This window comes from Brienomyrus brachyistius, unplaced genomic scaffold (assembly GCF_023856365.1).
Source record: "Brienomyrus brachyistius isolate T26 unplaced genomic scaffold, BBRACH_0.4 scaffold92, whole genome shotgun sequence".
Classification (NCBI taxonomy): Eukaryota; Metazoa; Chordata; class Actinopteri; order Osteoglossiformes; family Mormyridae; genus Brienomyrus; species Brienomyrus brachyistius.
This window is the reverse complement of record NW_026042367.1, coordinates 513,479-537,360: the sequence shown is the minus strand read 5'-3', so window position 1 is coordinate 537,360 and position 23,882 is coordinate 513,479. Positions and strand designations below refer to the sequence as shown.

Sequence of the window (23,882 nt, the reverse complement as noted above, 5' to 3'; positions counted from 1 at the left end):
CTTGTCGGATGTAAGGTGTAACCGGTGATCGCTAGGGATGACGTCATCCGCGGATCCCGTATCCGGCGGTATGTATGAGACGCTGATTAGGTAAATGGGGGCGGTTCATGATGGCGTCTTAATTGGGATCAGCGTGGATAAAAGCGGTGGGAAGCCGCTAGTGGGGGAGGTTCGATTGCTGCCGCGATACTTCTGCGAGCGACGGAAATGGTGGTGAGCGGTTGGTTCCGTGTCCCGGCTGCGGCATAAGGTAATGAGTAATAGGGGTTGGACGGGGTGGCTGAGTGCATTTCTGTTCTCTTCCGGGTATGTAAGGGCTGTTGATCTTCTTCCTAGGCTGGGTTCGGGGTGACAAGTGTGTCCGGGTCCATGCTGATGCTCAGGAGCTGGTCACTGCTGTTTTGCCTGGTTTTGATTTCGTTTTGTAAGATTATGTGCGTTGTACCGGCATTGTTGTGAATAAGGGGGGGGGGGCGTGGTTATCGGGGCTAACTGGGTGCTGGCTGGTATAGTAGGAGGTCTGGAGGGTAGTTTAGTCTCTTCCCCATTTACAGCGGAGAGCCAGTGAATGTGGTGCTGGAGTTTGGGGGTTGGAGGTTGTATTCTTGCACTGCATGGAGTGAATGTGGGGTGAGTGAGAAGTATTAACTCCAGGATGTGGTTTGCTGTGATTTTGATATTAACTCCCACTTGGATGTGTGTGCCCTTGGGGGGTATGTGTGTGGTGTCTCCCCTTCCTTCTTTTTCTTCTTCCAGGTAAGCACCTTCCCTGGCTGGCTAAGGGGTTAAGGCGTGATTATAGTATTGGACCACCAGCACCTGAGTTTTGCTCTCAACCCCGTTTGTGTGTTTTAGTGGTGTCATATGCTGGTAATTGTTTACTGACTGGGAGGGTTCAGTTTTAAATTATTGTTAATAAATTGTTTTAATTCTGGGATAAGTCCTGAGGGGCAGGGCCTCTGGTGGCGTAGTCGGGGTTACGTAACCTTGCAGCCCAAGGTTACAATCTGGCGTAGTCGGCAGGATTCTGCATCTTCTTACCAGAGACAAGTATTCCAGTTTTTGGTTTGTTATTAGTGGATTGATTTGAGATTGGTAGGCAAAACAGCAGTGGCCCATCGAGGGACATTACCTGTACCAGCTGGGGCTGGAATTGTGTTATATCCTGCAGTGTGGGGAGGAGCCATGTCTGAAGAGGTTCAAGGACAGCTGCAGGCCGAGAATGAACATCTTCGGCGGGAGCATACCACCGTACAGCCAAGCACCAGCGGGTCATCGGCGAGGACTGACGGGCTTTTGTTTAACACTGGGATGGAACGGTTGTATATTCCCAGGGAGCGGAGGTGCCCGGTGTTTCGGGGAACTTTTGGGATGGGGGTGGATGAATGGTTGGAGGAGGTAAAGGCTAGCGTGAGGGCCCGACACCTGAATGGATTGGAGGAAGCTTATTTTATGTATGATCATCTAGATGGGGAGGCTAAGGCTGAAATTCGGTATCGGAGTAGGGCTGAAAGGGAGGACCCTGCTGTGATCGCTGCCATTTTGAAGGACTTGTATGGTTGTGCTAAGTCCTATGTTGAGTTACAGGAGGGTTTCTTTTCACGTAAACAACATGAGGGGGAATCATTGCAGGAATATTCTCATGCTCTTTGTTCATTGATGGATAAAGTGTTACAACGTGCTCCTGATTCTGTCCCTAATTCAGATATGTTGTTGCGTGATCAGTTTGTGGAGTATGTGTATGATCCAGCTCTGCGTAGGGAGTTGAAGCGTTTTGTCCGCCAGGCCCCCCAGTTGTCCATGCTTGATGTTCGGGCCGAAGCCATCCGATGGGAGCGGGAGGGGAGGCCCAGTGAATGTGGGAGGGGTAGGAGTCATTCTGTGCCCTCACTGTGTGCTATGCATTACACTCGACCCCCACCTAAGGTTGAGTCTTTACCTCCTGCACCTACTGGTGTAGAGTTAGCAGAGCTAAAGAGAATGTTGCTAAAACACCAGGAGCAATTGAATTTCCTGACCAAAAGTGTTTCGGCCCTATCAGGTTCGCAGCAGCCGAGGGGCCCGAGTCGCTCCAGTACTGTTATTTGTCGTAGGTGTCAGCAGCCGGGCCACTATGCACGGGAGTGTGATAATGAACGGGTTGAGTTGTCAGGTTTCCGGGGTTCTGCTGGCCAGGCCGGTGTTGCGTCCCAGCCTCCGGAAAACTAGGCCCCTCCAATGTGCTGAGCCACTCATTGGAAGGGGGCAACATTGGCTCCTGTCGGCCTACCCCGGTAAGTCAGGCCATCTCCTCATTGGTAGGCCAGTGCCCTACAGTAACTGTTAAAGTAGGGGGGGTAGGGGTGAAGTGTTTGTTAGATACAGGGTCAATGGTGTCAACACTACCGGAGAGTCTCTTCCGGGAGCATATGCAGGGCCAATTGAAGGAGTGTAATTGGTTGCATTTACAGGCGGCAAATGGTCTTGAAATACCTTATGTGGGCTATGTTGAGTTGGCAGTTGAGGTTTTGGGTAAACATCTACCAAAGAGGGGCTGGTTGGTGGTTAGGGATCCTCCCGGGTCAGGTGGCTCTAGTACACCAGGGGTGCTGGGGATGAATGTGATCAGGGAATGTTATACTGAATTATTTGTCCAGCATGGTTCAGCCCTCTTTGATGGTTCCACCATTGGCCTAGAGGCTCAACGGTGGAAGGAGGCGTTCCAGTTTTGCCAGCAAGCTCCTGTTAATGATCCTCCCTCCAGGGGATTGGTAAAAGTAAGAGGACGAAAGGCTATTTATATACCTGGGGGAACAGTTAAATTTGTGGCAGCAACCTGTGCCGAAAAGCTGGGTGGGGCTTTAGGGGAAGTTGTATTTGAGCCCACTAGTGCCGCTCGGCAGCTTCCAAGTAGTTTGTTGCCCCTTCCGGCTTTCCTCAGAGTAACCAAGGGGACTGTGTATGTTCCCATTTTGAATGTCAACAAAACTATGGCGACTCTTTATCCGCGCTGTCCAGTGGGTATAGTGACACAGGCTCAAGTAGTAAGTCTGCCTCCCGGGGTGACAGAGAAGGTGGGGCCGGTAGATCAGCCCCTTGGGGAGGGGAGTACCTTGGGTGGGGTAACCCTTTCTGTGAATGCCCATATGGGTGCTTACCATTCAGTGTTGGAGCAAATTCAGGGACTTGACCTGTCAGTATTGCCCTCAGTAGAGCAGGAACGTGTTAGGGGTGTGTTGAGGCAATATGCTGGAGTGTTTTCGTCATCGGAGGGTGACTTGGGATGTACTACGCTCCTGTCACATGATATTCCCCTTATGGATGATAAGCCGGTCAGACAAAGGTTTAGACGTATCCCCCCGTCGGATTATGAGGCTGTGAGGGCTCATATTCATCAATTGTTAGATAGTCAAGTTATTCGGGAAAGTTGCAGCCCCTTTGCCTCTCCCATTGTGCTGGTGAAAAAGAAGGATGGCCGCTTGAGGATGTGTGTGGATTATCGGCAGTTGAACAGCAAAACCCGTAGGGATGCATTTCCCCTGCCTCGCATCGAGGAGACATTAGACTCTCTATCCGGGGCTCAGTGGTTTTCCACTATTGACTTGTCGAGTGGATACCATCAAATCCCTGTAACCGAGAGTGATCGTCCGAAGACAGCTTTTTGTACCCCCTTTGGGCTGTTCGAGTTTAATAGAATGCCCTTTGGGTTGTGTAATGCGCCTAGTACATTCCAGCGATTGATGGAACGGATTTTTGGGGATCAGAATGGGCAGTCTTTATGGTTGTACTTGGATGATATTATCATCTTTTCCTCTGATGCAGGTGAACATCTGAAGCGTCTGGAGTTGGTGTTGGGACGACTACAGAGGGAGGGAGTGAAGGCTAATCTGGAGAAGTGTTGCTTTTTTGGGAAGGAGGTGCGCTACCTTGGCCATCGGATCTCCCGGGATGGCGTCTCTACCGACCCGGAGAAGGTGTCTGCAGTAGCAAATTGGCCTAGGCCGAGGAACATCCAGGAATTGCGGTCTTTCCTGGGTTTCGCCAGTTATTATCGCCGTTTTGTAGAGGGATTTGCCAGACTGGCGGGCCCCCTACATCGCCTGGTAGCAGAACAAGGGGGGGGTAGGGGTCGTAGGGGCCAGAAATTGAGGTTGGCGGAGGTGTGGCCAGACGGATGCGAGGAGAGCTTTCAGCAGCTGAAGGTACGACTGATTAATGCTCCGACTCTGGCTTTTGCAAACTTTTCTCTGCCTTTCATTTTGGAGGTGGATGCTAGTCATCATGGACTAGGGGCTGTGCTTTCACAGGAGCAGGAGGGAAAGGTGCGTCCTGTGGCCTATGCTAGCCGGAGCCTCAATCCAGCTGAGAGGAAGTACAGTTCTATGAAGCTGGAATTTTTGGGGTTGAAGTGGGCAATGACCGACAAATTCCGGGAATATTTATGGGGCCAGCAGTGTGTAGTGTGGACCGATAATAATCCTTTAAGCCATCTGAGCACTGCCAAGTTGGGGGCCACTGAACAGAGGTGGGTGGCTGAGCTGGCAGCGTTTAATTTTTCGGTTCGCTATAGGCCTGGCAGGACGAATAGAAATGCTGATGCGCTGTCGCGGCAACAACTAGAGCTCAATTCTGAGAGTTTGGTATCCCTGTTCCCGGAAGGTGTGTTGCCATCCCCTCTACAGGAGGCCATTTCGGGAAGGGTGCCACCGGTGACGCAATCAGCTATGACAGTGCTCCCGCAGCGTTCCTCGGCTGAGTTGAGGAAGCTTCAGGAGATGGATCCTACCATTAGTGCTGTTCTTCCTTTTTGGGAGGCGGGACGTAAGCCGAGTCAAGCAGAACGAGAGGGTTTGTTGCCTGCCGCACGACTGTTGTTGCGGGAGTGGGACCGCCTCACAGTGGCAGATGGTCTCCTGCACCGTAGGGTCTTTAGGCCGGATGGGGGAGAGGGGTGGTTGCAATTCCTACTCCCGGCATCTTTAATGAGAGAGGTGTTATACCAGTTGCATGATGCCCAGGGACATCAGGGCAACGAGCGGACAGCGGCTTTGGTCCGCCAGAGGTGTTTTTGGCCAGGGATGGCCAAGGACATTAGGGAATGGTGTGAGCAGTGTGAGCGTTGTATGCTCGCTAAGTCTTCTCAGACACAGGGACGAGCGCCGATGGGCCATTTGCTAGCAAATAGGCCAAATGAAGTGTTAGCCATAGACTTCTCATTTTTGGAGCCCTCTAGGGATGGGTTGGAACAAGTGTTGGTATTAACTGATGTATTTTCCAAGTTCACGCAGGTTATACCCACTCGGGACCAGCGAGCTTCTACGGTGGCTGGTGTTCTCCTCAGGGAATGGTTCTATCGTTTTGGAGTTCCAGCAAGGCTCCATTCTGATCAGGGTCGGTGTTTTGAGAGTGCGATTGTTCATCAGTTGTGTGATCTGTATAACATCCAGAAGACTCGCACTACCCCTTATCATCCACAAGGGAATGGTCAGTGCGAGCGCTTCAATCGCACAATGCATAACTTATTACGCACCCTGTCGACAGAACAGAAGAGCCACTGGCCACAGTATCTTCCACAGTTGGTGTTTAGTTATAACACGACCCTACATCAGACTACTGGTGAGTCTCCACACTTCCTGATGTTTGGTCAGGAACCTCAGTTACCTGTGGATTTTCTCTTGGGTCGGAGGTCGGACCCGTGGAGGGGTATGATGTGTGAGTGGGTGCAAGAACATCAGAGGCGCCTGGAGGTGGCATTTAGTAGCGTCCAGGGGAAGTTGAAACGTGCAGCCGACCACCGGAAAGCAAGGCATGATTCAAGGGCCCTGTGTGCACCTTTGGAGGTGGGTCAATTGGTGCATTTGCGTAACCATTCAGTGCGGGGCCGGAATAAAATCCAGGATGTTTGGTCCCCAGTGGTGTACCAAGTGTTGCGAGCGCCTGCGCCTGGGGGAGTAGTGTATACTGTGGCACCCCTTCAGGATTTGGAACAAGTACAGCAGGTACACCGGATCATGATGAAGTGTGTTCTGCAGAGCAGGCATCCGCCCCCGGGGCCCAGGGAGGAACCCAGGGGACTGGGGCTTGGGGATCCTTGCCGGCTAGACATGGCCGATTATGATGAAGGGTCAGTTTCGGGGGTGATCGTGACTGTGCCAGGGGTGTCTGAGGGGGAGTCGACAAGGGCACTGCCTAGGCCCTGTTCCACTGGGGTACAGGAAGTTGACCTTGGGGTTGAGGACCCTAGCTCGGTTGCAGGAGGAGGTGGTTGGCCCCTGGATAGTCCATCTGCCAGGGTTGAGGCTGGAGCCCTGCGCCGGAGCACTCGGGTAACGGCGGGGCAACATTCTAATCCACATCGCCTTCCAGCTTCTGTGGTGAGCACTAGCATTGGGGTTGTAACCTCGGGGGCACTGGGTTTGGCGGGGGAACCCTCGGAGGGGAGTTTTGGGGCTTCTAGGGATTGACTTGTCTGTCTCCCGGGGTGGCTACGGGAGTGGGAACGACGGGACGTCGATTCAAATGGAGGGGGTAGAATGTAACCGGTGATCGCTAGGGATGACGTCATCCGCGGATCCCGTATCCGGCGGTATGTATGAGACGCTGATTAGGTAAATGGGGGCGGTTCATGATGGCGTCTTAATTGGGATCAGCGTGGATAAAAGCGGTGGGATGCCGCTAGTGGGGGAGGTTCGATTGCTGCCGCGATACTTCTGCGAGCGACGGAAATGGTGGTGAACGGTTGGTTCCGTGTCCCGGCTGCGGCATAAGGTAATGAGTAATAGGGGTTGGACGGGGTGGCTGAGTGCATTTCTGTTCTCTTCCGGGTATGTAAGGGCTGTTGATCTTCTTCCTAGGCTGGGTTCGGGGTGACAAGTGTGTCCGGGTCCATGCTGATGCTCAGGAGCTGGTCACTGCTGTTTTGCCTGGTTTTGATTTCGTTTTGTAAGATTATGTGCGTTGTACCGGCATTGTTGTGAATAAGGGGGGGGGGCGTGGTTATCGGGGCTAACTGGGTGCTGGCTGGTATAGTAGGAGGTCTGGAGGGTAGTTTAGTCTCTTCCCCATTTACAGCGGAGAGCCAGTGAATGTGGTGCTGGAGTTTGGGGGTTGGAGGTTGTATTCTTGCACTGCATGGAGTGAATGTGGGGTGAGTGAGAAGTATTAACTCCAGGATGTGGTTTGCTGTGATTTTGATATTAACTCCCACTTGGATGTGTGTGCCCTTGGGGGGTATGTGTGTGGTGTCTCCCCTTCCTTCTTTTTCTTCTTCCAGGTAAGCACCTTCCCTGGCTGGCTAAGGGGTTAAGGCGTGATTATAGTATTGGACCACCAGCACCTGAGTTTTGCTCTCAACCCCGTTTGTGTGTTTTAGTGGTGTCATATGCTGGTAATTGTTTACTGACTGGGAGGGTTCAGTTTTAAATTATTGTTAATAAATTGTTTTAATTCTGGGATATGCGTCTCTGTGTGTTCATGCAAAGGGAAGTCGTGGGGTTAATTTGAAGTCCTGAGGGGCAGGGCCTCTGGTGGCGTAGTCGGGGTTACGTAACCTTGCAGCCCAAGGTTACAAAGGTACCACAGTTTAAATGGACTTCATATTCGTTTACTTACATTTTGCCCAGACTACCTTAAATCCGACAAGCTAGTAACCCCGCTAGTAAGACCGGACAAGTAGGTCATGACAACTTTACCGAACCAGACTTGATCTGAGTGTTTCGTAGCAATTACACGAACAAGTGTTAAGACAAAATCCATTTATTTAAAATTAACTTTTAGATAATAACAATAATTGATACTTTCACTGATCCCTTTGGGGAAATTCTTTTAGATAGAAAGGGGAAATTCTTTTAAATTAGCCTGACCTGTATCTCCGCCCTTCCTGTAGCAGCTGAGACTGTATCATGGCCTCTGTGTTCATCCATCGTAGAGAGATAACAGATACACTGCTGGTCGGTACGGCAGTAGACCTCCAGGGGTTTGTCATGGTTGGAACAGACCATGTCCTTCAGATGGCCGATGGCATCAATGAGCTTGTGCTGTTTTGCATGGTGGAGTTTGTTGTGAAGCTGCAGGTCAGTTTCACAGTAAGAGGCCAGACACACCAGGCAGGACTTGACAGCTTTGTGTTTTCTCCCAGTACAGACGTCACACTCCACATCTCCAGGTCCAGCATACTGGTCAGCAGGAGCAGCTGCTTGTAGTCCAGTCTTCTTCAGTTTCTCCACCACTTCAGCCAGCATGGTGTTTCTGCCCAGAACAGGTCTGGGTATGAAGGTCTGTCTGCACTGGGGGCAGCTGTAAACTCCAGCATGATCTTCCTGATCCCAGCAGCTCTTAATGCAGCTCATACAGTAACTGTGTCCACAGGGAATAGCCTCTGGATCCTTTAGTATATCTAGACAGATTGCACAACTTAACTCATTTACATCCACTGCAACTCTGGCTTCTGCCATTTTACCACGAACACTGATAGGATTCAGTCTCGTTTTCTCTCACAGTCGTCTGTGTGTGACAGTGGGAGGAACTTCCTGCTTCTCAGACTGCAGCAGGTGTGGTTTTGGACTGAGACCAGACTGAGAAGAGCAGACTGGGCAAACAGTGGAGCTGCAGTTTATGAACAAAATAGTACATTATACAAACTGTACCCAAAGCGAACATTTATTTATCTTTTATGAGAATAACAGCTACTGACATTGTTTTTCTGCAAACAAACTATAATCCTACTCTTTGATTTTGTGCAGTAGATAGAAATTAGGTATAAAGGTATAAGAGAGCAGATCTACTGAGAATGAATTTCTGTGTCGGTTTAGAATCACGTTTGGGATCATGTGGTTTCAGGTGAAACATGCAGGGATGTGCAGTTATAGACAGACTGTGTCAGGATTAGACAGAACAAGCTTTGACAAGTGCTGTCAATGCACAGATTTGTTTTTTTACATTATTCTATATACAATATTCATGAAAATATATGTAATCTCTTCCTTTTCTTTCTGTGTGTTTGTGCAGGGAGTGTATTTATGTTAGGAAGGACAGTCAAGTTCAGAGTGATCATTTTAATCATCCAAAATAATTCCATACTCTAATAATGAAAATTGAACACTACTCTTATATTTAAGCCAAAAGTTAATGGACCAGCTTCAGCCATCCCCAGGAACAGAAAGATCATATATCAAAAAAGTATCCAACAAATTCCAATAACCACAGTACAGGGTTATGGGACACACACATCACAGGAAGCACAGGGCACAAGGCAGAGACACCCTGGATGGGATGCCAGTCCATCACAGGGCAAACACTCACTCACATGCTGAGGACAATCAAGAGACACTAATTCACCAAACTGCATGATCTTCGACAGCATGAGGAAACCTGAGGAAACCCACAGGAACACGGGGAGAACATGCAAGCTGTACATGCAGAACCAGGAGTGGGAACCACACCCACAAGCCTGGAGGTGTGAAGTGAGAGCAGCTGGTCTGAAGTCCTGAAGGGAGCTGGAGCGCCATTTCTTTGGAACAGTGTGGAGCCGTCCTGCATTACTGCTTATCCTGTACGGGGGGGTGGGGAGCCTGGAGCCTGTCCCAGGTGGCACAGGGCGGGGGACACAATGGACAGGATACTAGTTTATAGCAGAGCACAAACTCACACATACAGACTCACACTAAGGGCAGCTTAGAGATTCCAATCGGCTGATCGCAGTTTCATGTTCTCCAAAGTAGGAGGAGAAAGCCCACATTGGAAGAACATGCAGACTTCACACATACAGCAGGAGGGACAGGAAACAAGCCAAGAGACAGAGGTTACACCCCGAGACCCCACACCCCCCCACAATCACACATACTGTTAGGATTTGTTTAAAAGTTACATTTTAATGCTACAAAATTATGACTGACTATGAACTTCAACAAAATTATGACTGACTATGACTATGAACTTCATATTCCAGAACAGAAAGCCTGCCGCTTTCTTGGACTCCTGTTGATACTGGTGACCAGAAACTGGGACCAGAGTAACCGGAGTCTGGGATGAAGGAGGGACCCACGTAGCAGGACCCAGGGCAGTCTAGCAGGACATCCTCTGGATCCATGTTGGAATCTATGCTGACTTTAATAATGTTACCTTACAGGATTTACCCGTTTCTGTGCCCTGTACCTACAGTAAGGAGGTGGGATCTCTGCTCCTTCAAAGCAGACAGACTCACTCACATATGATTACAGTTCTAGTACATAGCAGATACTGTTGCTGAAAGTGGTGAACAAGTGAGGCAAATGTAACAATGCAAACATGCCGCTGTCAAGGTGCTGCCTGGGCACTAGTGCAGCTAGGCTGGTATTTCTGGGCTCCACAGACATCACTGGTGGTTGGTGTCGTGGTCACCGGGATGAAAGACTCGTGCAGCAGGTGTTTCTCAGACAACAAACAGGGACTTACTGGGATCAGGATGGGAGGCTATGGAACCGGCAACACGTAAGGCACAACATCAGTGATCGAACTGGGGAACACAGGACCAGGAAGCACTTAAATGGAGGACTAATGATGGAAGAGACTGGAGACAGCTGGGAGTGTTTAACACGAGGGCTGGAACGAGACGTGAGACCAACAAGCAGCAAACATGGCCTGTTAGAGCCACGTCAGGGAGGAGGCGGGACATTTAATTTCATTTTTATATAGTGCCTCACAGAGTCGTCCCAAGGCACTTTACATAGATGTGTAGTCATACATTACAACATCATTAAAGACAGTAATACACAACGGGAAAAAGGAAAGAAAGATATTAAATAAAGAAAGCCAGATGACAACGGAGGAGAGGAACCAAAAAACCCCAAGTAAGGAGAAAAAAGGACCTCTGGAGGTCCATGAACAACTGGCTGCCCAACCCCCCCGGCAGACTAATATTACTGAGAACAGAAAAGAGTGGAGCTGCTTGCTAAAGGCCAGGTGTGAGGTGTGATTAAAGTCTGTCAATAAGCCTGTTCTCCACGCTGGCCTGTGTAGGGTGACACTCAAGGCTGCACCCAGGATGACACAGTTAGCAGGTCCAATTCGCAGTGTCACCCCTCCATGGGACAGAACCAGGACTCCAGCTGAGATGGTGCCCCCCCCCCCCGGGCAGCACCTGGAAATGTGGGGAGGCAGAGAGCATGGATGGTCAGAACATGCGTTGACCCATAAATGGACAAGCATAGTGGATAAAAATGGCATTGCTTAATGTGACAGTACCTCCCACCCCACCCCAACCCACCAGAAGCATGTGCTCCGGCCATGAAGTCCAAAGGGGTTAGACAACAGGGATGGAACCAGACTGGACTCTGGACTAGACAGGGGACGACAGAACAGATGGTAGACAGGACAAGACCAGACAAGACTAGACAGAACACTAGACAGACAGCAACACCAGACATAAGAGCAGTTGCAGGACATCACTAAGGACATGGAGCGGAAAAAGGAAAAGCTAGGAACCACAGGTACAGCAGTCCTGTCAGACCCCAAAACAGGATGGACAGGTGGAGGGTCAACAAGAACAGGGGCACAGGATGCAGAAGACAAGGAGAGATACAGGTGGGACAGAGCAACAAGACAAACACTGAGGCACAAAAAGGAATAACATGGGGCATCCAGGGAAGCCAGGTGAAGATTCGGGGCTGGGGACCCTCCTAGGCCCCTTTCCAGGTGAGGCTGAACTCTGCCGAATCACAGGACCAGAGGGTCTGGGAGGGCCAGCAGGGCCGGAGGACGTGAGGAGTTGGCGGGCGATGAGAGAACCGCAGAGCAGTAGGGCAGCAAGGAGACAACAGGAGAGGAACAGGAAGATGACAAGGGACATACAGGGCAAGAGCAGATACTGGCAAACCCTCTCTGGGAGACAGACATTCTGCCTGCCGCTTTCTTGGGCTCCTGTTGATTCTGGTGACCAGAAACTGGGACCAGAGTAACCGGAGTCTGGGATGAAGGAGGGACCCACGTAGCAGGACCCAGGGCACTCCAGCAGGACATCCTCTGGATCCATCTTCTCTGGGCTGGTGGCAGCCTGCAGGCATGTGCCGGTGGGACGTCAGGATAGAAAGTGGGCACCAGCAGGCCGTCAGGAGATGAGGTGGGCGCCGGCTGGACGTCTTGGGACATTGAGGTGGGTGCTGGCCAGGCATCAGGGGACAGCGAGGTGGACGCTGGCCTGACATTATGGAGCAGTGTGGCAGGTGTCGGCTGGTTACCAGGAAACCGTGTCAGAGTCTATGAGAAGCCTAGAGGCAACCAAGGCCTCACCTGTGTTGGACACTGTGGGTGCGGCCTGAGCGGCCCTCTGGGCCGGGAGCCTTAAGTGCGGATGTAACGACTGCAACGGCCGGCTCTCCTGGGCCAGATGCTGTAGATGCAGTGTCTTTCAATCACGAGTGCGCTTCCCTAACCATTACGTCACCACTGCTCACTACTATGTGTACTATTAAAAGAGGCAGTAGGGTCTTGTCCAGCCAGCTGACAAAACGTTTCCACATTTAATTGGAACGAAGGACGGTAGGAAACATCTGTATTGTGTGCAGACTTCCAATAAAACCATGTTGAAGCAAAGTCCGACCTCTACTGTGGTCCAGCACTCTGACAACCATAGAACTAGGAGTGAAGCCTGTTCTTCTGTGCTGGAGAGCTTTGGGGAGCATGTTTTGGCGAACAGGGGGATCACAGTAAATCCCAGAGAAGCATCATCGTCAGACTTCAAGTGACAATGAGGACGCAGGTCGCCCTACGGCAAACGACATGGAGAAGGCGGGCTCCTTTTCTCCAGAGCACCCCACCTCTGCGGGGTTCAGCACACTCACTCCATTCCAGAGGGCCCTGAGGATCTCCGCTATAGCTGTCACACCCTCCACTTGGGAGTCCGGGGAGAGGGCGGCTATGCCCTCCGTCAGAGATGGGCCATTCTCTCTGGGGAAAGATGTACTGCGGCCTGAACCAGCGACATTAGGTATGCTTGACACAAGCAGCAGTGATCGGCTGTAGGGACCTGGGGAACCTACTGGGGCTTGTCGAGTTCCTTCAGTCTGTTGGGTGCCAGGATGAACGACTCTGGGAGCAGGTGTTGTCAGACAATAAACTGGGATTTACTGGGATCAAGATGGGAGGCTAGGGAACGAGCAACATGGAGGGCACCACATCAATGGGGAACACAGGGCCAGGAAGCACTTATACAGGAATAACAAGGGAACAGACTGGAGGTAGCTGGGAGTGTTTAACATGAGGGATGGAACGAGACGCGAGACCAACGAGCAGCAGGCATGGCTTATTAGAGCCACGTCAGGGAGGTGGCAGGACATGACGTTTGGGGCTATGGTTAGGGTTAGGATTAGGCTTAGGTTTAGGGTAAAGTGTTTGTGGCAGAGAGCGGTCAGTAGTACAAGGACACGACTACGCCACCTGGGGTATTTCACCACAGGAAAAATTACTCTAAATTAAGAGCACACAAGTTCATTTACCGAATGGAGCTAGAGACGTGTTTGTACTATTAACAGGTTGTTGAAAATATAAAACAAAGAAACAAGACAAGCGCTTTAGCATCAACAACCTTAAAAAATAAACCAGCAACCAGCCTTTGGCCACTGGCTGACTAAACTCAAGCAGGAGACAGGTGTCCGGGGAAGTTGATCAAAAGGGGGAATAGAGTCCCTTAAACTAACACACACACACACACACATACACACACACACACACACACACACACACACGCACACGCACACACACACCTGTGCTCCACCACACTGATCCCCACACAAATATACTGCACAAGGTGAAAGTGTGAACACCACCACCCCAGACCAATCAAATCTTAGTCAGCCAGATCAATCGAGGCAGCCACTGCTCACAGTCTCCCAGAAAATACCCCAATCTAACCAAGAATCTGAGTGTTGAAAACTATGAAGAGTGCAAACAATGAGTAGCAGAATACAGGCTGTCCCTCTGTATCAGTCCCATACAGAAAGAAAGGGCGGCCCAAAGTCTGTTAAGTCGCAGAACTAGGGAATGAAACAGCTCCAAATGCAGGAAAAGGTGCGACGATCCTTAGCGCGTTCTAAGGCTCCCAGCACATCGCCGATGTCCCACCGAGGATCAGGAGCTTCAAGCAGCAGTTGTTGGGCGACATCGGACCGGCTGAGGACAAGACAAGACTGACGGAAAAGAAAAACTGACGTAGGAAACACAGCAGCCACAGTGCAGGTTCAAACTATTATTGTCTGACAAACCTGCTGGAAGAGGCATAAACTGAAGCTGACGAGCAACTGAAACTGTAATCCTGGCAACAACCGTAACTACAATTAAAACACATCAAGTAAAGCAACTGACAAGTAGCTATAGGCCTAGTCACCAGAATAACTTGCAACCACTGGAGCTGCAACACAGACACCAGAGAAACACTGCAATATAAAATATTACCATTAGCCATTTAAATCAAGCAGAGGATTAACGCTAATTAAAACAGCAAAACCTCCCACCAAGACACAGAATAAGTGTGAACCTCAGCCAGCATGCCAGCGTACCACGGCAGACCACTGCGGTGTGGAAGGGGAGTTACCGGACCGGGAAACGCCAATGACGCCTCCACACACTAGGGGTCCCCACACACACTTACCGGAAATAATCAACAAGTCCTACCCGCAAAATTCCACACTGCTACAGTTGGATGGCCCTGGGATTTTTCTCCAGAACCCCAAGGCTCAATGGAAGTACCGCGAGATTCTTAAACCCTTACCTGAGGGAGGAGGCTTCCAGCGTAAGGAGAGGTTCACCAGAATCCCCGGGCTGGATGGACATCGTTCATCCTTTACCTGGGGAATGAGGCTCCCAACTCGTGGTGACTTACCCAAGCCCTGGTGCTGGATCATCATTAAATGCTTACATGGGGAAAGAGAGACCTTACCCTTGGCCTCCAAGCCTGGAAGTACCCTGAGCTCTAGACCCAAGCTTAACCCTAACCCATAAGCATAGGTTCGCAGCATGAACGGTTCTCAAATGATACCAGAAAACCATACATGTTCTTAATCTGAAAATCAGTTCATCGTTTTCCCAGAAGGTGGCAGCACATCAACACTGCAAGCTTGGCACATCCCTTTGGATACAATGAGCTATCCTTACATTTTGAAATTTTTTAAAACTTATTTAAATCAGTAAAACAAATTACTTCCAAAAAGGATAGAATCATGTCTACCCAATACCACTTGGCACCATGTTAGTGTGAATGGAGTTTTCACTCCAGCCCTGAGGGATTCAGAGCAGACACAAAAGATTGTGAAGCCATGTGTGATTTACAGTGAAAGGTGACTGAACACAACGCACAGCCTCTGTTATGACTCCACTGTTCACCATGGTTCAGCACCATCTATATTTCTATTATTTTTAAGGTATTTTACTTGTGGTTTTACACTTAACATGGTATCGACAGGCTTGCTCCAAAGAGATCTCATTGTATTTACACAGTGACAGTAACACTGCCTTATCTTGCGAGAGGAAGTAGCATATGGGTGCGCTGCTAACGTTAGCATTAGCAAACCTAGCTGCCTGGCAGTGTTGGTAGTAACTCGTCAGTGTAATTCCACTACTTTTGTTTGCACCATGTATTTCAACATCGACGCGATGTTAATGTGATCACTATGCAACCTTTAGCCCACTGTTATTTTCCTTGATTATGTAATTATACAGGGCAGGTCAGGCAGAGGGAGCAGACGCTGATGCAGCACATTGCCGCACCAACCACACGTCCAAACTGCTGGCGATCCTGGCCGGCGACCCCCCAGGCAGACACACGGTCGAATCCCACCCTTATTATAATTACTTTTATATACAGTAATTGGTAATTAGTAATTTTCAGTAGCTTGCACAAGGCTGCTGACTAGCAACGTTATTCGTTGGCTGAATCCGAAATAGCTGTAGTGCTACGATGCTGGATTGTTACAGGGACAGTGATAAATGCAGACCCCTTTATTCTGATTGCGTTAAAAATCAAATGTTTTTACTCAGATTTCATCCATTTGGTGGTGTGCTCTCTATAATGTGCCATGTTTTCCTAAAAGCAGATTTTTTAAAAAGAATGGCAAAATAGAGCAGCGATCTGAATTGTAATGCCTGTATCTTGAAACGTAGCGTGTTGTCAGACTCTCCGATACACAGCTCTATGGTCCATACAGAGGAGATGAGGAACATGCAGTCTGCTAAGTCACGTGGTTACCTTTCGTTAGGTGGCTACGTTTACATGCCTTAACGCAATTAAGATGTTTTCATGTAAACAGATTAATCGGGGAGCTCATTTATAAAGGCTTCGTGTGACTGAAAAAGACGAGAAGCATTCATACATACATTTATAGGAAGATTTTGGGATTTACAAAGAAAAACGTTTTGTGAAAAAGACACAAATCTTGTGAACGAGGTTGAGAGATGCTGTTTCGACAGAATCCTGTAGAGGGCACTGTGTATGCTAAATCGAAGGCTCCAGGAATGTATTCGGCATTTATAATCATAAACAATAATAAATGAAATATTTGTGGGCAAATGGCAATTGGCTCTGAGATTAAAGTTTTTTAAAATGAATTTGTTTAAATTTTTGGGCCGGCATGGTGGTGCAGTGGTTAGCACTGTTGCCTCACACCTCTGGGACCCAGGTTCGAGTCTCCGCCTGGGTTACATGTGTGTGGAGTTTGCATGTTCTCCCCATGTCGTCGTGGGGTTTCATCCGGGTACGCCGGTTTCCCCCCACAGTCCAAAAACATGCTGAGGCTAATTGGAGTTGCTAAAAAATTGCCTGTAGGTGTGAATGGTGTGTGAGTGTGCCCTGCGATGGGCTGGCCCCCCCATCCTGGGTTGTTCCCTGCCTTGTGCCCATTGCTTCCGGGATAGGCTCCGGACCCCCCGCGACGCAGTAGGATTAGCGGTTTGGAAAATGGATGGATAGATGTATGATAGAATGATTAAGCTGTAGCACATTTCAAATAATATTTCATTTGTAACACATTTGTTCTCCAAACTTCTACATTTTTAACCTTTGGCCACAAGATCAACTTCTTCCTGCCAGTATCTTTTCTTTTCCTTTGATCCTCGGTTGTTGGAATCTGCTCTGCTGCTTGGAAGTTCCCTGGGGAGTTAGTGTTGGGGGGTTCTGGTGGAATGTGACCATCGGCAGCCATGGGCTGGATAGCGCTGTGGTGCTCAGCCTGGCTCTGTGCCCTTCTAGGGGCTCTGTGTCCTTTGTTAGCACAAACATTTTGCACACCTGACATTACCATGCATACAGTATTTCTCGTATTTTACAAAATACAAAAACACTGATCTGTAGAAAAAAACATTTTATTTCATGAACTAAGTCAAATATGAATCATAAAACACAATTAAAATACTTTTTTTGAATACATGCCTCAGAAATTGCACATCCCTGATTGTGCGTTACCTTCATGCTGCCTTGAAATTTTTGATTTCTTCACTGTAGCCCTATGTTATACAATCTTATCTTAACCTTATGTTAACTGATCCTATTTTTATTTCTTAAAATATTCCCTCCACCACCCCCCTCTGAGGAGGACTGCTTTATTTATAATTAATCTAATCCTATGTTATACAATCTTATCTTAACCTTCTGAATTAATCCTATTTTTATTTCTTAAATATTCCCTCCACCACCCCCCCTCTAAGGAGGACTGCTTTATTTACAATTAATCTAATCCTATGTTATACAATCTTATCTTAACCTTATCTTAATTAATCTTATTTTTATTTCTTAAATATTCCCTCCACCACCCCCCCTCTAAGGAGGACTGCTTTATTTATAATTAATCTAATCCTATGTTATACAATCTTATCTTTACCTTATGTTAACTGATCCTATTTTTATTTCTTAAATATTCCCTCCGCCACCCCCCCTCTAAGGAGGACTGCTTTATTTACAATTAATCTAATCCTATGTTATACAATCTTATCTTAACCTTCTGAATTAATCCTATTTTTATTTCTTAAATATTCCCTCCACCACCCCCCTCTGAGGACTGCTTTATTTACAATTAATCTAATCCTATGTTATACAATCTTATCTTAACCTTCTGAATTAATCCTATTTTTATTTCTTAAATATTCCCTCCACCACCCCCCCTCTGAGGAGGACTGCTTTATTTATAATTAATCTAATCCTATGTTATACAATCTTATCTTAATTAATCCTATTTTTATTTCTTAAATATTCCCTCCACCACCCCCCCTCTAAGGAGGACTGCTTTATTTATAATTAATCTAATCCTATGTTATACAATCTTATCTTTACCTTATGTTAACTAACCCTATTTTTATTTTTTAAATATTCCCTCCACCACCCCCCCTCTAAGGAGGACTGCTTTATTTATAATTAATCTAATCCTATGTTATACAATCTTAAGCTTACCGTAACCTATCCTATCTTAATTTTATTCTATGTTATCTTATCCTATCTTTCTTATCTTATTCTTATACTATGTTATCTTATATAATCTTATCCTAAACTTATGGTAATTTATCATGTCTTTGTAAAACATAAAATGGCATACAAGTTAAGACTATCTTAACTTGTCCTATCTTATTATATACAATCTTAACCTTATCCTATCTTAATCTTATCCTATAGTACCTTATGCTATAGAACTACATGGTATTTTATCTTATCCTAAGTATGTATGACAACTCTTGTGTAATTATGTGCTGAATCTACAGGGAAATGTAGCTATGTGCATCTGACTGATAGCCCATTTCCACACCCATCTCCTGAGCCCTGGGCATGGTACTTAGCTGCTCCAGTGCATCAATAGGAAAGATGAACTCATCTTCATCAATCCTACGCCTCTTGGTTGAATGAGTACCCTCATTATCCTCATTCTTCCCCTGTTTAGCTAAGTTAATTTCATTTAAATGTCTGTTCCAAAACTCCTGACACCAGTACTCAGTAAAGCACTTGGCGTCATAGGTCATTTTAGAGTACTTTGTTACATAATAGTTATACAACCAATAGAATTTTTCCAGGTGAGATGAGGCGGCTACAGCCTGTGCTGGAGCCTGAAGCAGATGGGTCAGATGAACCAGGCCTGGAGCTGAATATGGATGTGGAGCTGGGCTAACAGGTGTGAGTAAGTGTGGGGATAAAACAGAGGAGCCCATAAAAAGAAATGGGGATGAAACAAAAGGGGAGGGGGCTGAAGACGGAAATAAAAATGAAGAGGAGGAGAAGGTTGGTGAGCTGGGCTTAGGCTCTAACCCCTTCTGTTGGTCATACCTCCTTCTTCGCCCTGACCGGCCTCCCGCCGTTTTTCTACGGCGGCCTGTGCCCTGCTGACCCCTGCTGGTTGCCACCGGGATGGCAGCAGATCCAGGAGAGGCAGACGTGGTCAGGGAGCTGGCTGCCGGCGGCCCGGTGCGGCACTTCTTCCGACGGCCAGCATCACTGGAACTGGTTTGTCCTTTGGGATTATAAAGACAGGGGACAGCATATTTAATTTAAATGAAACATTATGTCACTGTACAACAACACTACATCACAACCATCACAGATATCACACTTGGCAGTCGGTATTGCACACTAAGAAAAATTCTGCAGTCTTTATTGGATACAGGAAACACACGCTTGGGAAACTTATGCGCTGGTCTTGACTTGGGCCGTCTGCGTTTCAGCAGGGGAACCTGACCTATAAAAACAAGCCAGCTTGTGCACAGATTCCCTGATACGCAGAACAACAGCGAAAAACAACACTGGAAAGGTTCATGTGCATCAAATATAGCAGCCCACTCAATCCAAATGCTGGCATCAACAACTGACTATTAAGTCAAATCCTTTACTTATCTTACACTTTCCATAAGTTGCATTATTTATTCACTCTCAAGGTACCAAACTAAGATTTATGCTTTTTCTGATTACTACCGCGTTTCCCCGCAAATAAGCCCTAACATGATTTTTCAAGAAGCTCGTAATATAAGCCCTAGTTATTGTCCCATGGATTGTACGGTAACTAGAATGAGATGCGGTTATACTACGAGAAGGCTACATGGACAAGAGGCGCTCATTTAAGGACAGAGTTATTGCTAAACATGAGAGATTGGGGACACTGGTTCTACAGGAAATTGAGTTGCGAGATATTCAGGACGGAATTTGGAACTTGGAGATTTACGATGATGTTCCAGAAGAACATGACATTACGACTATATTTGAATAAACATATGCAGTATACAGCAGAATTTTGTTCATGAATAAATTCACCGTCAAATTGTTTACATGGAAAGATACTGTTAGAAGATGACATGATGTCTGTGTTTGAATAAATGTGGATTTTTTTCATGAATACCGGTAAATATACTGTAGCATGTTATACTTGGGAAAATACTACCTTAATATAAGCCGTAACGCGTCATTTGGAGCAAAAATTAATATAAGACCCTGTCTTATTTTCGGGGAAACACCGTATATTATAATGGACATATTCAGCTGTTACTTTACCACTTCATGATGATTTTCTCTGATGTTTAAATATAATATAATGCAGTAGACATGTAAAAAGACTCCCGTATATTAAAGCTAAAGGTGAACTACTTTATTATTTAGACATGTACTTCTAAAACAAGATAATAGAACAGAAGATTCAAGAAGACCAGTCAAGCATATTCTGACTTTAACTCTTTAAGTGCTGAGTTAGTCTGGGCATCATTTTGCCATCCTTACCTCGGCCAACTGGACCGGGGATGTATTCCGGGGCGATCCGCACACTGACTGCACCTTTCGGCAGCAGCCAGTCAATCCTCTGGAGATTCACGGTGGTTTTCACGATGGACATCTTTCGCGTCTTCTCTCTTGCTGATAAACTGCAAGTCTGAGCTGCTTTAAATGTTCAAATGAAAACTCTAAACGGAAAAGAATTGTTATGATTCGGTTGCTAAGCTACGGTGGCCGATTGGTGTCAGAGCGCTGCAAAGTCTTCAAACGCTTTAATCAAATGACGAAACATACGATCTACATTTACAAAAGCGCAGAAACGTAGAAGTACCACAAATTTTTAAGACAAGTTTAAAAACATATAAGCGCTGAAAATCCGCTCACAACACAGTTGTGAAGTTTCTGGGTGACAAAGAAACAAGACGGACCAATTATGGTTTAACTGTATATCGAATGTTTACGAAATGTCGATATCTTATCAAAACAGGATATAGAATGAAACACTACATTATATCAATCAATCATTCGGTCGCCATTAAAAATATAGAATAATATTCCTTCCTTGTTATAAGTAACACGAGAGCTGCGGTCTTGAAGTTGCACAGACTCCCAGAATTCATAGCGATAATTACGCGACCCATTCAATTAGTGGGTTTTTTGATAATTGGGAATGGGGAGGAGCCATTGGGTGCGTTCGACTTCACTTCGGTCTGACTCCAGCTGACGTGAGGGGGAGCGCCATCTGCCGGCGGCTGCAGGAGTGTAATATAATAATATAAACTGTAATATAAACTGTAATATAAACTTGTAATATAAACTGACAGCAGCCAAACTAGACAACTTCTACTCCTCGTAGTGCGAGACCTGACTGAGATGGCCGCACTGCCAGAAGGGTGTAGATACATCTATACAAATATCACCTGCATGCACATTACTTCTTCTACAATAACCAACTCCTGATCCAAACTGCTAGCAGTGAAAAGATAGCTGCCAGGAAAAAGATGAAATACATTTATTTCAAGGATTCAAAGTTTTTATTGTCATGCACAGAATACAATGCAATTCTTACTTGAATGCCTTCTTCACAGACTAGTCGATTAAACACATAAAGCAGCGCAAGATTACAGTAACTAACAATAAATAAACGATTAACTTATGTGTACTATTAGAGCATTTATTGAAACTTTACTTCTTTACAGGCTTTTCGGGAGAAATAGCAGATAACGCATCGGAACTTCCAGAGATACAAACGTCATGCTAAAATTGTTCAGCCAATAAGGGCAAAGTTGTGTCACGGAGGCAGTTCCAGTTTGTGCAGCCGGCTGAGAGGTTTTTTTTATTATTTTTGTTATTGAAGCTTTAAATTACAACAGAAGTAATAGCTGACCAGTGACCATTAAGATTAACAAAACAAACAAGAACATTTACGAGACATTTACAAAATAAGCCAGGGGCACATAGTAGCGACATTTACAGTTATGCCGGCTGAAAGGTGCTGCACGATCTTACTTGCTCTCTACACGTGCTGCACGATCTGTCACGATCGTCTTGTAGGTTTTTGTACCATGTGACTTGGTGACGTTAGGTGACGTTTTGCAGGGCCGGCTTTATGTCGGACAAAAGAAATCTAACCATGATGCAGTAATTCTAGAGGCAGCAAAGCAGACTAACCAAAGATCTCATAGTAAACAAAGGAATGTGATACTGCAGTTAAGTCTCAAAACAAAGCTTTTACAATGTTAAATAGTACTCACAACTTTCAGAATTTGATTGAGTACAAAAAGTTGCAGGCTAACGTAAGGAGGGTAGTTAAATGAGCAAAGAGGGAGTTTTGGAGGTCCTTCTGTAATTCAGTAGGACGGGAAACTGACATTAGTAAAGTCTGGGGAATGATAAAAAAGATGCATGAGATTAAAAGGGAGTATGGATATTCAGTTCTAAATGATAATAACATAATAACAGTTACAGATGGGGAAAAAGGCAAAATGTTAGTTTTGTGGTTTTTCATTCCCTGCTAAATCAGAAGTCAGAAGCCGCTGGTGTAGATCCAAATTCAGTCTTTATTGCAAACAAGTTACAACCAAGGCCGGACACTTAAAGTGTGTCCAGTACTGTTTTATACCTATTTTTATACAAGTTCTTATCATTTAACAATATCTCGTCACTTAAGCATCATCATTCCTTCAACCATTCACAATCATTGTTTTTTACATCAATCCACACCCCTAGGTGATAAGTTTGTCCATCATTTCTTTTACTGTTTGGTCCCTCAGCCGAACATAATGGTGGTGCGACCATCTCCAATTGGTTTTTTAAAAATGCTCAGTCGTGAACTTTTGGGGAACTCGGGCGAATACCTTCCTTCAGTAGCAAACCTTGGCAGCTTCAACCTGTTGCACATTGTCTAATTAGAGGGTTGATAATATATTTGTCATTCAACATAATGATAAGGCATAACACTAATAAAGGTGGATATTCATGCATTCAGGGCTAACATAAAGTAGCTAACAGAAAGTTTGAGGCTAATACAAGGTGCAAATACATACTCAATTGATTACATTGTGTTGATTACATTATAATGATTACATTGTAATGATTACATCACGGGTATTTGGCATGCTTTTTAATAATACCGTAATGATTATATTCTACATTGTATAGTGCTAAATAATATCCCATATATTTCCCCCCTTTGGGATTCTAAAGAGTCCCACACACAATTCTGTCCATCCAGCCTAGGAGGGAGGGCTAAAACCCTAAGATCTAGGGAAATTCCACTCCCAGCCCGCCACAGGCGCGGCCCCCCTTCGGGGTCCATGGCTGACATGGCTCACAAACTATCAACACTCAGAATCAACCAACAGCAATGAACTCCCCAGGATACATTGCATATATTATCAGGAATACATAATCTACCAGGAGTACATCACCTACCACAAGCTCATTACATAAACATATACGGCTAATGCAAAGATAACTGAAAGGTTAACTGATAACACTGTAGATTACTATAACAGGCACTCTGTCATGAGCAGGAAAGTCCCAGGTGTCGTGGGCGGCAGGCAGGCTGCAGCGTTTCCAACATGGAGTATTCACAGGCGGTACGGCCGAACTTCAGCTATGGGCAGGAGCGTATCCAAGGTGTCTATGTCGCCATCCGTTTCCGTGTTGGTCCAGGAGGTTGCCGCTCCAAACGGTCCTCCCACCA

The 23,882-nt window shown here is 46.6% G+C and overlaps 2 protein-coding genes across 4 annotated transcripts in view; both read right to left on the bottom strand.

The window, feature by feature from the left end:
• The window catches only part of LOC125727211 (tripartite motif-containing protein 29-like), a 113,597-nt gene extending 105,257 nt beyond the window's left edge, over window positions 1–8,340 (bottom strand). Inside the window, exon 1 of the mRNA XM_049003974.1 lies at window positions 7,842–8,340. Within this exon, the coding sequence (XP_048859931.1) occupies window positions 7,842–8,327 (486 nt within the window). The 5' untranslated portion in view covers window positions 8,328–8,340. The remainder of the gene's footprint in view (window positions 1–7,841) is intronic.
• Window positions 1–21,271, bottom strand: part of LOC125727215 (uncharacterized) — a 60,107-nt gene extending 38,836 nt beyond the window's left edge. The window contains exons 1-3 of one of the 3 annotated variants that reach the window (XM_049003981.1): window positions 20,684–21,271; window positions 17,937–19,430; window positions 17,289–17,470 (exon numbers count right to left, since the gene is read on the bottom strand). In XM_049003981.1, the coding sequence (XP_048859938.1) occupies window positions 18,685–19,430; window positions 20,684–20,795 (858 nt within the window). In that variant the 5' untranslated portion in view covers window positions 20,796–21,271 and the 3' untranslated portion in view covers window positions 17,289–17,470; window positions 17,937–18,684. Of the gene's footprint in view, window positions 1–17,288; window positions 17,471–17,936; window positions 19,431–20,683 lie in introns of those variants that run through there. The other 2 variants (XM_049003982.1, XM_049003980.1) reach the window with 2 other exon arrangements.
• Between the last annotated feature and the right edge of the window lie 2,611 nt (window positions 21,272–23,882).